Source organism: Carica papaya, chromosome 3 (genome assembly GCF_054855325.1).
Source record: "Carica papaya isolate Zhongbai chromosome 3, ASM5485532v1, whole genome shotgun sequence".
Lineage (NCBI taxonomy): Eukaryota > Viridiplantae > Streptophyta > Magnoliopsida > Brassicales > Caricaceae > Carica > Carica papaya.
Genome location: NC_142311.1, coordinates 35,311,612 through 35,327,894, shown reverse-complemented (window position 1 = coordinate 35,327,894; position 16,283 = coordinate 35,311,612). Strand labels below are relative to the sequence as shown.

Sequence of the window (16,283 nt, the reverse complement as noted above, 5' to 3'; positions counted from 1 at the left end):
TTAATACATATTACGATATATTAAAAAATAAATATTATTTTATAAAATATAGAAAAAAATTTAGAATTATTATTAACGTTATAATTTTATTGTTATTTTTATTATTTTATATTATTAAATTAATAACATAATTAATGAAATAAATAAAGTTTTACAAAAAAAAATAATTATAAAATTATAAATGAAAATCTAAAATAATTGTTTTGACTTTTTCCTAGAACATAAACGTAACAACAGACCTTAAACTAAGAAGGTTGTCTTACGTTGCCCCTTTTGTTGTCAACCATTTCAAGCTCCTAAATAATGTCGTCCAACAAGAAAATACTGCAATTCAATCATATAATTCCTTAACATTTTGAAAAGCAACAGCCAGAAAATTGATTTCTTCCAAGGAGATTTCCATCAAAGAAGGGCAGACTTCAAAGATTTAGCATAAATTTCCAGCTCCTTTAGTCCTTCCTCCGGAGATTTCGCTTCACCCAACACCTTCACCATCGCACTGCCAACGATCACACCATCGGCTCCCCATCCAGCTACCTGTAACACAGTTAAAACTCACTCATAAAGCTCATCAAGTCCACAACATAACGGGTTTGCCTTAAGGTTTGTGTGTAGAGCCAACCTGCTTCACATGCTCGGGTTTTGATATGCCAAAGCCAACTGCTACTGGTTTATCCGTAGCCTGTCATAACAATAAAGGTTGAAGAGCAAGACTGTATCAAGCACATTTTAGATCACAACCGCAGAGGAAAGTTATAGTAACCTAAGATCTTCATGGAGGTCAGATTCATGCCAACCTGCTTCACATGATTGGGTAACAAAACCCTTTTTATCTCGGAGCATGGGCCTGATGGGTATGGTAATTACCTAGTGAACATTTCCAAGTAGTTCAAGAACAGAAGAAACCTGCTCTTAAGAAGTTAAAGATGGATAAATCCCTCATAAACTTCTGAAGAAGATTTTAGAATGCCCATCCTAAAACATTTTCTATCGTTCCATTTGATTTAGACGTGGAACATGTCTGCTTTATATTGTGTAAGTTTTTTTTTTTTTTTTTTTTTTCAAGATAAAAAAAATGTAGAGTTAGTATAGACACCAAGAGGGTATTGCCCCTATACAAAATACTTACAAATCAGTAAAAACTATATTGTGTAAGTTGGTAACCCAGAAAATTATCCACATGCCATTTTAGTAGAGACTATTTTATGGCATTTAGTTGGTGATCAATCAAAAGTGCTAACTTGGAGCTACAAGCTAGATTATGAAGGCGAACCTCTTTAATGTCCCGTAGAAGAGTTTGTACTCTGTCGCTTACAGATGCACGTGTGCCAGTAACTCCTATCGAGCTAACCTACAAGTCCAGCAAACTCGGAGATTAAGTTCAAGTCCAACTCCCAAGTTCATTAATCTTGACCAAAAATTGGAATAATACTTTAGGAATTGCTGGATAGAAAAAGGAACTAGCCTTAAACAAGTGCAGTTGAGAAACAGAGTATAAAGAGAGTACATTGAATGAGAATCTTAATGGGCAGATTAATTGAAGGAAAGAATCAGATGAGAACTACTGAGGGATCTTACAAGATAAACAAATCCCTCTGATGCTTCCACAATGGCCTTCATCCGATATGTTGGGGTCGTGGGCGTCGTAAGCAGTACCTTAATCACACCAAGCAAAGTAAACATATAAATCAGCTGTACAGGTAAAATGAGAAGGAGAAACTCAGATAAAGGGAAAGGTCTTAGTAAAATTGAGTGTGTAATGACAAAAACTGAATAGAGGTGATGCAAAATGCTATACATTTGACATATGGGCTACATATGTCAAGACATCAACGAAAGTTGACGGGCTATGAGCATGGATTATCTCCAACAATATTTAACATGCCAAAATCACAGACGTACTCTTTTAGATAAATAATCTTCAAACAAATTAACCTGATGAAAACCATTGTAGGGCATAAAATTAGGGCTAACCGGCATTTTGTCCTAAAACTACAGCTCTTGTTATAAATTAGTTCTAATCTTTTTAATTGCAATCATGTGCCCAATCAATCAAGTACATTTCAATCAAGTCCTGTTTTGCATTAAATCAGGTAAGGATCTATTATTTGAGTTGAAAAGTGTGTTAAATTTAGAGGCGTAATACTCTAATAAAAGTTTGGTTCAAATTCCAATTCTATGTGATAAGAATGAAAATATAATATAAATCTGAAAGATATTTGAACAAAAATAACAGTCTAATTCTAAGTCAATTTCATGACTAATTCAAATTAGACAAAAGTTTTTATGAATTTTTCTTTTAGCAGGCGAAAGTAAAAAAACCATAGTTGTGAAATTGAAGATATGGGTAAGTTGATTTAGTTACGTATTAAATGTGTAAATCACAACTAACTTTTAAATACTAAATAACTAACATCTACTAATTGAATTGGAATAGAATAGTGTGAACCAAATGCAACACAATAGTAACAAAAAGAAAGTTGGAACTGAAGATTATAATGTCAGGATCAAAATAGCAAACTAGATCAAATAACTAAGCAACAAATTATATGCAAAATTATCAAAACATAACCCCCTTCTCCATCCACACCAGCTCAGCATCAGCCCAGATTACCAAATTATGCTTACCATAACTGGTTGAAAAGGAGGCAAAAATATTCTGAAAGAGAGAAGTACCAGTTCAATCTTGTTCTTGACAGCTTCCTTCCTCAATGTGTCAGTTTCCTCTAGAGGAACATCGGGAACCACAAGTCCTGCAAACAAATAGGAGACAAAATTAAGCACATACGTGCAGTTAGCACTTGTTTCACTTTTCCTTTTAAATGTCATATATGCCACTTGTTTTGAGCAGGGAGGGGAACGAGAGGAGTAATTTCCTTCTGTTTCAGTTGAAGAATCCAAGCAATGGGAGACATTTAGAATAAAGTAAACAATAACCTACCAACTTGGAAGAAAGACCAATATGAAGCATTCAAGAGGAGATCAATTTAACATACAGTTGTTGAGATCAACCATGCCAATGGATAGAGATAGGAATGAATTTTCTCATTTATTATCACATGGAACCATTGGCCCATGTTGAATTGAGTAAATGATATTGGTCAGCTTAGAAATGCTTGATGTATATAGCTAAAATTAGGCAAAAAACATATTTTCCCAATATAGAGGAGACTGCAAACAATGTATCAAAGCACGTATGGAGCTTCCAACTCAGGCATGGGACTCACCAGCAAAATAGGAGTGTTTCAAATGAAAAAAATAGATGGGTTCCTCCTTAGTGTGGTCACCCTCACCAACTTTCAAAGCTCTAAACAACTCCAACTTTCTGGTTCTTAACAATATTTTATTCAGTGCTCCATAACAAAAATAAAAAGTACATGAGACAATGGATCTCCTTGTTTAAGATCTTTGGAGGCCTTGGAAAAGAAAACAGACTCCCATTTACCATGACTGCAAAAGATATTGTAGACTAAAAACTAATTCACTTGCACCAATTGCCCCCGAAGTCCATTCTCCTTAGCAAATAATCAAGAAAGACTCAATTCACATGATTATAGACTTTCTCCATATCTAGCTTGCAAAGGACACCCTCTTCCGATTTAACATGTTATCCACCACCTCACTGACAACAAGTGATGCACCTAAGATTTGTCTTCCTTCCATAAAAGTATGTTGGCATTCACCACCACTTTATCCCTAACCTTGAACATTCTTCTACCTAACATCTTCACAATGAGCGTATAGATGATTCTACTAAACTGATAGGTCTGAAATCTTTGATATTAACTGCCCCCTCTACCTTGGCATTGAGTACCAAGAAAGAAGAATTTAAGGATTTAATAAAAGACCCATATTCGTGTGATTCCTTAAAAAGCTCAAGAATATTCCCTTTCATTATATGTCAAAATTTTTTAAGGAAACCCATGTTGAAACCATTGGGGCCAAGGGCTTTATCCCTTCTACAGTGCATGAGTTCCTCAAAACTTTCTTTTTCAATGGACTCTCTTTCAAGTGATAGTCTGTTTGCCTCATCAAAAACCATGAAATTGATATCATTTAACTTAGGCCTCCAACTAAATTCCTCTCGATATAAGCTGCAGAAGAAATCATGAATCCCTTGCCTCAACTGCCCATTTTCTTTTGCCACCCAGTCACCAATCTCCATCTCCTCTATATAATTTTTTCTTCTATAATAATTTGCTATATTATAGAAATATTTTTTGTATTCCCGGCCCCCTCATTTATCCACTGGGCTCTTAATTTCTGTCTCCAAGACGTCTGCTCCATTTGTAATCTATTTGCGAGTTCAATCTTAGAAGATTCCTACAAGCCAATACTTCTACAAACAAATCACTTTCTCCCTCTCTCCTCTCAATAGTCTCAATATCCTGAAGTAGAGATTGGGTATACATACCTCCGCTCCTCCTCTCCTCCATGCTCTACTTTTTGATTTCGGCTTTCACTACCTTCAACTTTTGAGCTAACTTTATCATCTACCCTTTCCCCATTCAATCACTCCTTAACCTTATTGCAAAAACCATAAATCTGAACGGGCAAGGATCCCACAAGACTTGTCAATTCTATCATCCCCAAGCAATGACTAATTCTCTTCCTTATAATTAAACATGTTTTGAACTTTTTCCATCACACTAATTTTTGTGAAAGAGACTACAAAATAAGAAGAGTAGACAAGAATAACTCGTTTTGGACAGCTGAAAACCAGGTTGATAGGGATAAACTGATATCGGTGAACTGACTTGGACAAATCCAGTTCAAAAAAGTCAAAACAGAACAAATTGAGTGACTTTTGCTCAGGGCTAGGCATGTGCGAGCTCCACACATTAGCTTTCGGTCAATGGAAGGTGACTATTTGACAGTCAAGTCAACTGGAGGTGCTGGTTGCAAAATGGATGCCAGTCTAAAACACGATGGTGTAAAGTCTGAAATCACGAGAGACGGTGGCTATGAGAGCTTGCACCCACAAGTGTAACGGATTCCAATAGAGTTTCATGATAGGGCTTCGGGGGCCGGTCTGTCAGGCCTTTCTGAAATTGGTGGTAGAGGCAGTCGACCACCTCCAAATGGTAGTTGGTGAAAGGTATTGGCAGTTGTTTAGGGTTTCTTTGAACTTTTTAGATGGTTTTGAGACTCTTGGGTGCAATGTTTTAGAGATTTTAGTGCAGGATCCGTTTAGCTCTAGTATCAAATTCATATAGGACAAATAAGATTAATTTGTCCAATTAGGGATTTGGAGATTTAAAAAAAAAAAAAAACACATAGATATTACATATAGGATTTCTCATACACCACACTTGAGAAATATTAAGTATCACACTTAAGGATTTGATTACACCACACAACTAGAAAATGAGAAATTCTTAAAATATATTATTGATAACTTGAATCTCTCCAATAAGTGAAATTTTTGAGATGATAAAGTTTTTTTTGAGATAAACCAGTAAGTGAAATTACAAAACTATTTATAAGATCTCTAAGTTACCTTTCCTAAATAGAATTAAACTAAGAAATAATGAACTAGTAAATTAGGAATTTTAATCCTAATAACAATATGAAACTAATATTAACAATATTAGAAATACTAATTTTAATACAAATAGGAAATAGTAGAATAAATAGAAAAAATACTAATAAGAATAAAAATCTTAAATCATTAAAACTATAATAACATTTCTAAATAATTAATAATAGACTTCTAAATAGTATAATAGTTTTACACTGAATATAATTATAATTTTTAATCTATTTAGGAATCTAGTGATAGTCCATTCTGCATCACATATAATATCATCACAGGTTCAGATACAAAAATTCTTATTGCTTTGGTTGTTAGACCAATACACGGGAAGCATACAGGCTTATCCCTAACATTTGGCAGGCAAACACATTATGCAACTTCATTTCAAAAATTGTAAGATAATTTACAAGATCTATCTAAACCAATTGACATGAATTCCTGAAAGCTTCAACAAAGTGAGCATACGTACCATGTATTCCAGCATCTTTTATGGTGGACATGAAGGTTCCAATCCCACGCTTAAGAATGGGGTTGTAATATGTAAACAAAGCAATGGGGCAAGATATTTGTGGAACAACCTGTCCAATTGATAAGCATATTTATGAAAATATGCCAGATAAAAGTTGAGCACTGAGAGCCAGGAAGCTGGGAATAACAAACTCTCATTCTTCAGCTAGTTAATTCTCTCTATATGAATACATACGCTCAAGATGAAAAAAGTCATCCTAAATAGGGAATAAGCAACTACCACTACACTTCATTTCAAGAGGCAAGCAACAATTTTATCAACAATCAATTTTGCAAAAATAGACAAAACTAGTGAACTAACCTTACCTTGGTGAGAATAAAAGTACAGAAGCTGAAATAGTACTCTCGAAAACAATCTGATAAGGATCTCATAGCTATAATGGACTAGATGAATGGAAAAGAAAATTTTACAGCATAGTTGCATCTAGCCACTTACAGCATTGCAGAGTAATCTTACCTCTTTTATCATGGACAAAATCACATTGAAGTTGGTTCCCCTTGCCAAGGATCGTGTGGCAGCAGCCTTTGATGCAAGCAGCAAATAACAAACACCTCAGGGAACTGATAACAACAACATAATTAAAGGAGCAGAATACTATTGTCAAACCTGGATTACTGGACCATCTGCCAGAGGATCAGAATATGGAACACCAAGTTCAATTATGTCTGATCCACATGAATCAAGCACCTTCAATGCTTCTGCCGTGGTTGAAAGATCAGGATCACCAGCTGTGATATATGGTATAAATGCCATCTTCAAACAGAGGTATGATCATCAGCATAGAAAGCAGCATTATAAATTTTACTTCCAATATCAAGCCATAATCCACAAAAGAATCAGTGTTCATCAAATCATTAGATGTCTAAACCCCTTTCTACATGTCAAGTATGAAAAATAACTGCTCCTTTCCTATAAACTCTATAATCAAGAGGGATTATAATTAATCTTCATGGTATAAGCCCTATACAGTTCCATGTGATAAAAGCTAGAATACAAACTAGTGAAGAAACTGGTCCATTCAACTCCAAACGACAGTGCAACCATGATTTGCTGTTGCAAACAGAAAATCAAACAAATCAAAATCCCAGATGAAAATTGATATGAATTTAACTCTTTGGACTGATTTTGCCGTTTGATTATGTGCTCGCAAAACCTGCATCCATTTTGTAAATTCAAACATCTGAAACATTTATTACAAACCCTTAGAATAGACTAGTCACCACCCTAAACTCACAAAGAAACGGCTAATGTAAAGATTACAGCACTCAAGACAAGTCTCCACATTTCACCTCGTCATGGGCATTAATTTTACCAGCTAAAAAATCGACCCATATCAAATAGATTAAAATTTATAACAACCAATGCAAAAAGGGGCTGAAATATAATTCTCTAACGAAGTAAGCCGCACGTTTTTGTAGCTATCTACCCAAATGCCAAAACGATCAGAAAATGGCAACCCATTTCATAAGAGAGAAAACGCACTCAGAGATTGAGCGCAGTCTAATGCGAGAGAGAGGAGAGTAAAGTTCTTACTTTGCCTTGTTTCTTCAGTTTAGCAAAAGTTTCAGTTAGACCAAGGGTGGGGGAAGCGGTAAGAGTCGCCATAGTCGTGAATCTTTTGAAGGAGATAGAAGATTTCTGGGAGGAAGATAGAGTGAGAAAATTGGTGTCAGGGTTTCTGAGGTGGACGAAGCAAACAGTTGATTTCAGGGAAATAGACATTGAAGCAGATAGTTTTGGCTGCGTTTGCAGGCTGCTGTCTCCGAGCGGAGGGTTTAAGCAGTGGAAGGAGATTCCATTGTTTTCGGTTTGGTGAGAGAAATGTTTTTGTTTTTTTTTCTTTTAATGGTAACCGTTTGATGTTTGGGATTCATTTTTCGAAGAAAATCTAGCCGTCAAATTTTTTATTCCTGTATAGCTTATTTTTAATTTTTTTCATCTAAGTGCGTGTTTGTCTGTAACTTCTAAAAAAGTGCTTTTCGAAAAAGTAATTTTAGATAAAAGCTGAAGCAAAAATATGTTTTTTTACAGGTTTAGACCTATAAATTAAAAATATAATATATTCTCGTTCCTTTTATTTTGTCGAATCGGTATTACTATTTTTCGCCAACCCTAACTCACCGCTTGATAGCATCCTCCACATGTAGTCGCTTGTTGCCCTCAATTGCTAGTTGGCCACCAACTAACACCCTTTACCGTCAACTAGTTGTTGTTTGCAATCCTCGATCATCACATCAACTGTTGTCTTCTACCAGTTAACTACCAGCTATCGTTTTTCATCATCAGTTGGCTACTGCCCTAATTAGTTGATCATTCTTTGTCGTTAGTCGATTGTTATTTATCACCAGCTAATCGTCCTCTATTGTTATTTAGTTGTTATAATTGCCCTACAATGATCACTCACTCTCTTATGTTTGCTTTTTGTCAATCGTTACCTGTTGTTTATTCCTCATTACCCATTACTCGTTTTTCATCACTAATTGCTCACCTTCCGTCTTCCGCCAATCGTCATCTGCCCTTGACCTCTCCCTATTGATCACCCTTTGATCCCTATCGATCATTCTCTGCCTCTTGTTGGTCGCCTTCGTCTTTTCCCTCATTGTCTGATGCTCATTATTATCCACTATTTGCTAATTGCTACATATAAGTTGTCTCCATCTACTTCCGACTACATTTTTATACTATTCGTCAGTTGACACGTGATATTATCTCATAAAAATATTTTAAAAAAATTTAAAAAAATATTTATTTACTCTACAAGTATAAAATAAGTTAACATTTTTCGATACAATAAGGTGGAGTTGTCAGAAAAAATATTATAACAACAAACTTTGTTATTACATATACTTAAATATATTGAAACTAAAAAAAAAATATCTTCTACTAAAATTACAACATCAACATTTTGCAACGAACATCGTAGAAGAAGAGAAAACAAAATAACATTTAGACCAAAAAAATATAGAATTGAACGGTCAAATCTCTGCAAAATTACAACTTAAAATTGTATTAATTAAGTTATAACGATGATGTCTGATTATAAATTTTTGTTACTTTAATTTTTAGTATTATATTTTTAAATAAAAAAAATATCATACCTATTTTTTTAATTAAAATAATCACAATTAATTAAAAAAATTTTAAATCAAAATTTTATCACAAAGCTAATATTTCTGTCAATAAATTTATATAAAAATATAAAATATTTTATTTAATTCTATTATTTTTCTGATAATATAATTAATTTATTCATTTATATATAAGTGAACTAAGTTAAATTTTAAGTAACTTGTTTAAAATATATATTTAAAAAAAAATTGAAAAACATAAGTTAATAAAACAGAAAAAGTAATTTATTTATTAAAAAAATTAACCACTTGATGAAATAATTTTTATTTTTTAAAAAAACACGTTTAGTTGCATTTAGCTAAAATAATATAATTAAAAAAATCGAATGACGTGTTAAATTGACCGGAGGCGTGGGCCCCAGATTGTCCAAATTTCTAATAAGCCACCTCACGGCCGGTAGGTCGGAAGAGTGGCAGCAGCCAGTAAAAGCTCGACAAGTGGAATACCAAATATCACAGTTTACCAAAAAGCTCCCGCACGTGGACCCCACGTGGACCCCATTCTCGTACTTGTCCTTTTCTTCCACCCCTGCTTTTCCGTTTCACCCAATTAGTGGGGTCACACCAACTGATCAATTCACCTACTCACCTGCCCACCATATTTGTTGTACATCCACCATCAGGATGTTTACACGTGTATTTTGCTGACGTGGTAGATTACTGTGGGCGGCTATCATGGACCCTGAAGCACAGGATCCCGTGGACCCCGGATAAGAAAACTGGACAACCAAAGGAGGCGAAAAAATGCAGAGAGAGATTTTTTGAGAGGTAAACGATGAATACTGTGTTCTCAGTGGAAGATTTCTCCGACTCCTTTTGGTCCGCTCCGGATCTGGCAGTTGCAGCGGCGGAGATCATGAACCGGAGCCAGTCAGAGTGGGCGCTGGAAAGGTTTTTCGAAGAGATGTCTACGTCAGCGCCGACGAACGCGATTGCTTCATCTTCCTTGCAATCTCAGCCGTCAATCTCGACTGCTGAAAGAGCTCACGATAATGATGTCGTAGAGATCGGAAAGCCTGCCGATCATGATAATCATAATCGTTCTTCGCCTTCCGGTCCTTCTTTGACGGCTCGTGTTGATTCCGAGGAGTACCGCGCGTTTCTCAAGAACAAGCTCGATCTCGCATGCGCCGCTGTTGCTCTCCGAGTATCTATCTCATTCTTTCTCTCTTCCATTATTCCATATGCCTGAATTGTATTAGTTTAATAATTTGCTCCATTTGTTTCTATTATCTTATTCATTTTCATGAAAAGCTGTGTTTGTAGTGCCTGTTGTATGGATTGATAATTGCAACGATTGTGAGTTTTGGTTATTATTGAAACCTTTTTGTCCAAGGAGTGGTGCATATACTCTTAGCAATGTTGGTGTATTATGAATGTGCACGCAGGCCTCTTCTGTAAAGCCTGAAGATTTGGGTACCCAAACAGAGAATCAGCAAAAAGAGGCAGCCAAACAACCTGTACCTATCCAATCAGGGTCTCAAGCTCAAGGTTAGAGTTTTCACATATTTTAATTTGGATAATCATTTATTAGTAAAGTTTTGAACGGTAATTCTTTCGATATCATTCTTTACATTGATAGCTAATGAAATTATGCAGTCTAGACTGGTCAGGTAGAGACTTTAGGCACAGATATGGACGATTGTGTGGTTCTATCAGCTTAGCTGTTTTAGCTGTAGGTGTTTTGGCCAAGTTCATCTATGTCTTTTACAATCTGTAAATAATTGTTTTTCCTCTCTCTATTACTTGAGAATTTCTATTTGATTAGTTGTTGACTCTTTGATAACTGCTGTTAAGAATTTCAGTGTAGTCTCATTCTTTCTAAAGCCTCAATAATACCTGTAGCTTTTTCGAAGGCCTAGAAAATGAATGTCTGGTATCATAGAGGTGTTGATTACTCATTTTGTTTTTTAGATTCTTTGGCAGACTATGACACCTGTTCCAAAGGTGTTTGGAGTTTTATTTTGTTCTTCTCCTCCTGTAATATTGTTTTGGGGCATTTTGGAGTGGATTTCTGTTTTTATTTGTATTCTGAAAAAATTGATTTTAAGTTATGTTTGGCTCGAAAGTGTATAAAATAGGAGTAGGACAATAATAAAAAGCAAACTAGGCTGGAACAGGAATAGTCTTATTATTTTGTTATTTGGTTATTCTAAATCCAATTTCCTGTTATCACCTATTCAATTATTTGGTTGAGAGACTAGTTATTGAGAAAAATGTTGGTCAATGCCATAAAAACCAAAAAATCCTTACTCTAAAAGAAATAGTAATTCACTTTTACTTTCAAAAAAAAAAAAAGAAGAAATAATAATTCATTTCTCAGCGAAATAACTTGTTAGGTACTACAATTTTAAAGCTCGAGGTATAATAAAACTAATTCTATCAAGTCATGTGTGTGTCTGTATATGTTTGTGTCTGTATACACCGACATGTGTGTATGTCTGTCTCTTTCTCGACATGTATTATGTACAGAAACACATATATGTATGTATATATCTGTATACACCCACATGTGTGTATGTCTGTCTCTTTCTCGACATGTATTATGTACAGAAACACATATATGTATGTATATATCTGTATACACCCACATGTGTGTATGTCTGTCTCTTTCTCGACATGTATTATGTACAGAAACACATATATGTATGTATGTATCTGTATACACCCACATGTGTGTATGTCTGTCTCTTTCTCGACATGTATTATATACAGAAACACATATATGTATGTATATATGCATGTTCCTTGGTTTGGGTTGCTTGAACTGAAGGATACCTTATACTCTCCTCTTTCTTGTTAATGAAGTTTCTAAAAAACATTATGCAACATATTATATATATGTTTGTCTATATATTATATGTTTACCTATGTACTAGAAAACTGTGCAAGTCTCTCTATGAATTCATTAGAATATATCTATGTATCTCCTTTACATATGAATTTGTTTGCATGCACACAAAAATGTACATACATGCAGGGATTTGCAAACATATATGTATATATACAAAGATACATATATGTAAAATAAATTCAGTTAACGCAGAAACTGTACATCTATGCATCTGTGTAAATGTATGGATCTCTGGGCTACAGGCTAATGCACTTTTGCTTTAGTTTCTGTATGCTATACTATAGGCTTTTTTTGTTTTTTTGAATCTTCTAATTGAAGGTTCGAGGAGGATATCTTATTCTCCATATGATTATTTCTTATCTTCTTAATAATGTCTCTTTTTCTATTAAAAAATATATGCATGTCTATGTGGATGAATAAATATGTGTACATATGTACAAGTGTACAAGGGTGTATCACATGTCTCTCTCAGTCTCTCTTAGTCTCTCTTAGTCTATTATATATATATATTTATGTTTATATGTTTGTATATTCTTTTATGTATATATCTATTTATGTCAATATATGTATATATCTATTTATGTCAATATATATATATATATATATGCATCTATATGCATAAATAACATATAACTACTCATATCTATGTTGATGTGTCATGTATATGTCTATACTGAAGATAAGAGAATAAGCAAATTGAAAATAAATAAAATTGTAATTTATATGGTTTTTTTAAAAAATTTATCACGTAACCCATTCATTTCTAGTTAGATTTTTGCTCATGCACAGGTAGATCAGAAATGTCCAATGAGCTCATTGTAGCGATGAACTTAATTTCATGAACCAAACATGAGAATTATGATCCAGTTCCACATTTCATGAAGGTTAAGGACTAAATGATACAGGAATGTAAATTGAATTTAGTTCAACATACCCTAGCCTAGAAATGACTTGTGATGGAATCTCTTCAAGAGAATCGTAGGTCATTTATCTGTTATTAAGTAATGGAGGATAAAATAACTAAAAACGACAGACATTAATTAACTGAAAGGAATCACTGAATGCAGCATAGTATAAACTATTGATGGGCTTAGTATGCCTGATGTGGGTCAAAATATTGTAGTTCAAGGTCTCAGTCTGTGTTGGCCCATGTTATGTGTGGGTGAACTTATTTACCATGAACAATATTGTACAACTAAACTACATTCTTTTTCATTATCAAAAACAAATGCCAAACACGAGAGCACTTTGATGAAAGGATGTCTATCCTTATCATTCTATGAGCCATTAGCCATTGCCTAATTCATCAACCGCTGAAAATTATAGTAATAACCAAAACCATTAATTGTAAAGAGATCATGATAATAGGTATGATAAAGGAGGATATAGTAGTAATAAATAATATGATTGAGGATATGAAGGTTTAGAAGTATGCTTGGACGCAGTAAAGATGCTATGCATCCTTCAAAACTTTGTCAATGTGGAGAGTAGGTAACTCTGAACGCATGATTACCACAATACTTATGATTAGAAATTTGATGAACTAAATCATTCAAACATGTTATGTTTGGAAAAATAACTTCAACATAATGCTCCTCTGCTCTGATTAAAGGTTTAACGTTACGGAAAGGATGGAATGAACTGTTGGTTCATCAAATCCTTAGAAGTCACATGTTTTGTTGCTCAGGCAGTGTTTGGGGTTCAACTTTTCCCTGGAAATGTTGCGTTTAGACCTCCTGAAAAGATCTTAGGCTTGAATATTGTTGCTAAAAATAATCTCTTTAATTTTTTAGTTTGTATTTCCACTTCTTAGAGTTGGCATGTAAAATATCCATTAGGATTTGACAGCTGTATGTTCTTCAGTGGTCCAGAGTGAGCCTGGTGCTTCACCTATCAGTGCTCCCGCCTTGTCAGCTACACAGCCAAAACTTGTACAAGCAAGGCAAGCCACCAGTGGGTCATCTAGAGAAGATTCAGATGAGGATGAGATTGAAGGAGATATGGGAACTACAGAAAATACAGATCCTGCTGATGTCAAACGTGCAAGAAGGTAAGCAAAGTCCCTATTTTGGTTTCTTATTATGACATTTGGGTTTAGTGTTTCCTATAGCAATGTTCCTTGTCATCTTTTCACTTTGTTTCCATTAGTAGCTCCTCACAAATAATAGCCACTCTACGATCAATTTCTTATATGACAAACAACTTTCTCAAAAAGAGGTCACTAACCTGATAATTTAGTTAAAACAAGATAAACACCACCCTGTAATTCAAATGCTCCTTGGGAAACCATCTTCTCCGATCTAAATAACTGAAGAATTAAGCAAGGATCAATTTTTTTTCAAGTTGATGTATGTGTTTGAGAATAAGAGTTAGGCATGAGATAGTCATCTGCCACATGCAAGTTTCATTCCAAATGGTGCCTTTTATAACTTGATATGTTTATGATGGCTCAGGATGCTGTCAAATCGCGAGTCAGCTAGGCGCTCTAGAAGAAGAAAACAAGAACATATCAATGAACTTGAAACACAGGTCATACACTCTGGTACACTCTTGTGGTTCTTTTTCTTATGTTCCTCGAGGAATTAATGAACCAGTTTTGTTTTTTATAGGTTGGTCAACTAAGAGTTGAACATTCGTCCTTACTGAAACGTCTCAGTGACATGAATCATAAGTATGATGAAGCTGCCGTTGACAACAGAATTCTGAAAGCCGACATCGAGACATTGAGAGCAAAGGTAGCTACTACTATGTTGTGTTTGCTCATTTTGTGGATGTTATTCCACAGGTTCTATTGCAATTTGACAATTTTCTGTGTAGCCTTCTTTCTTACAAAAAAAAAAGATATTGTAATAGTGTGAAAATGGAGTCTGAAAGAACCTACTGTATGTCAAACTGTGAAAGTCCATTGGTATAGATGTCTTTACGAGTTGATTAGCTGATCATGGAAAACTTCATAACTTGCAAAATGGGGTGGGTCTGATGCCCGCCCTTCCATTTTCCTAATTGTTAATCTTCGGCTTAGATTGAGCCTTGAGCAATTCTTATGCTGAATCTCAATTGATAGATGTAACATCCCAAAAATTATGCCTATTGTGCTAATGTTCTTCGATTAGGGTCTTTTTTATTGATTGCATTATCTGGAAGGTCTCTATCACCAGTACTATGATTTTATGCGGTTAAACATTACTTGTTTACTCCATTCCACTATTGTGCATACATAAAATAGATTCTAGCATGTGATGCTGTCTTATTGTCTTCTCAAAAAAGAAAAAAAAAAAAGTGGCACTGCTGTATTTAAGTTGCCTAGTTTGATATCATTGTTCATATCAGCAGCTGCAATGTATTGCCGAGGATTGCATATGCCTGGAAACTCTGAAATGATTGGTCAGAATTACATGTTCTCGTTCTCTTTTCTATGGGAAGGAATTATTTATCTGCTACACGTTGTGCAGGTGAAAATGGCTGAAGAAACAGTGAAGAGGGTGACAGGGATAAACCCACTTTTTCTAGCTAAATCCAATATACCTAGTGCCGCGATGCCATTTGTCAGCAACCCAATGGATACATCGTTAGTCGGTGCTGTAGCAAGGCAACCAAACCCTAATCAATTTCTGAACCAACCAGTTCCTAGCATAGCTGCTGGTACCATACCACATCAGAGATTAGACAACAGCTTTACTGGCAGTGCCCTTGTTGCTCCCGGAGTAAATCCACAAAGTGATTTTAGAGGAAACAACATAACTGAAACAGCTCCGTTCCGGCTGGCAGCTGCAGCAGGGCCCATGCAAAAGCAGATTGGTCCCAGTGCCAGTGGTGTGCAAAAGCATGTCTGTCCTGGTGTCAATCCTGCAGAAGCAATGGCTGGTTGGAATTCTGGACTTCCTCATGCAGCCACAAAGAATAACCAGAAATGTTGAATGCAATGCTCCTTCCCCCCATCATTGTTAGTTGAGTTGGGGAGTCAAATACATACTGCTGTAGAAATGTTGGTTAAAATTTTATTGAGGAGTTTTCAGTTTAACTGCATCCTTGAATTTATATTTCCAAATTTGGTTCCGTCAGTTTTCAATTATTAAATGTCGGCCCTGTTCGATATTGAATTACATCTCAACTCACCGTCCTCAACTGCCTCACCGCAAAATTTCTATCTGCATTTTTTAGATGCTAACAGGTTGTTCAATGGAAGACGAAGCCAAGCCATTTCACATTTTCGTCTAAATGGTTATAAGCTTTTTG

General features: G+C 35.0%; 2 protein-coding genes across 2 annotated transcripts; one reads left to right on the top strand and one right to left on the bottom strand.

Moving 5' to 3' along the window:
* Positions 1-271: 271 nt before the first annotated feature.
* TSA1 (tryptophan synthase alpha chain) lies at positions 272-7,889 on the bottom strand. Its single transcript, XM_088216879.1, has 9 exons — positions 7,599-7,889; positions 6,672-6,818; positions 6,522-6,587; positions 6,006-6,114; positions 2,677-2,753; positions 1,579-1,656; positions 1,274-1,351; positions 623-682; positions 272-537 (listed from the first exon to the last, which is right to left on the bottom strand). The coding sequence occupies exons 1-9, from the start codon at positions 7,785-7,787 to the stop codon at positions 403-405; spliced, it is 939 nt and encodes a 312-aa protein (XP_088073005.1). The 5' UTR covers positions 7,788-7,889; the 3' UTR covers positions 272-402.
* A 2,033-nt stretch (positions 7,890-9,922) lies between these two features.
* Positions 9,923-16,073, top strand: BZIP25 (basic leucine zipper 25). Its single transcript, XM_022042397.2, has 6 exons — positions 9,923-10,340; positions 10,582-10,684; positions 13,911-14,097; positions 14,501-14,576; positions 14,657-14,782; positions 15,500-16,073. The coding sequence occupies exons 1-6, from the start codon at positions 9,969-9,971 to the stop codon at positions 15,962-15,964; spliced, it is 1,329 nt and encodes a 442-aa protein (XP_021898089.1). The 5' UTR covers positions 9,923-9,968; the 3' UTR covers positions 15,965-16,073.
* The last annotated feature ends 210 nt before the right edge of the window (positions 16,074-16,283 follow it).

Excerpts from the sequence above, each read along its gene's own strand:
- TSA1 (XM_088216879.1), bottom strand. The coding sequence starts at position 7,787 with ATGTCTATTTCCCTGAAATCAACTGTTTGCTTCGTCCACCTCAGAAAC. Across the intron at positions 6,819-7,598 it reads AACTGAAGAAACAAGGCAAA|ATGGCATTTATACCATATAT; the intron begins GTAAGAACTTTA and ends CTCTGTTTGAAG. Across the intron at positions 6,115-6,521 it reads TTTTGTCCATGATAAAAGAG|GTTGTTCCACAAATATCTTG; the intron begins GTAAGATTACTC and ends TCAATTGGACAG.
- BZIP25 (XM_022042397.2), top strand. The coding sequence starts at position 9,969 with ATGAATACTGTGTTCTCAGTGGAAGATTTCTCCGACTCCTTTTGGTCC. Across the intron at positions 14,577-14,656 it reads TCAATGAACTTGAAACACAG|GTTGGTCAACTAAGAGTTGA; the intron begins GTCATACACTCT and ends TGTTTTTTATAG. Across the intron at positions 14,783-15,499 it reads TCGAGACATTGAGAGCAAAG|GTGAAAATGGCTGAAGAAAC; the intron begins GTAGCTACTACT and ends CACGTTGTGCAG.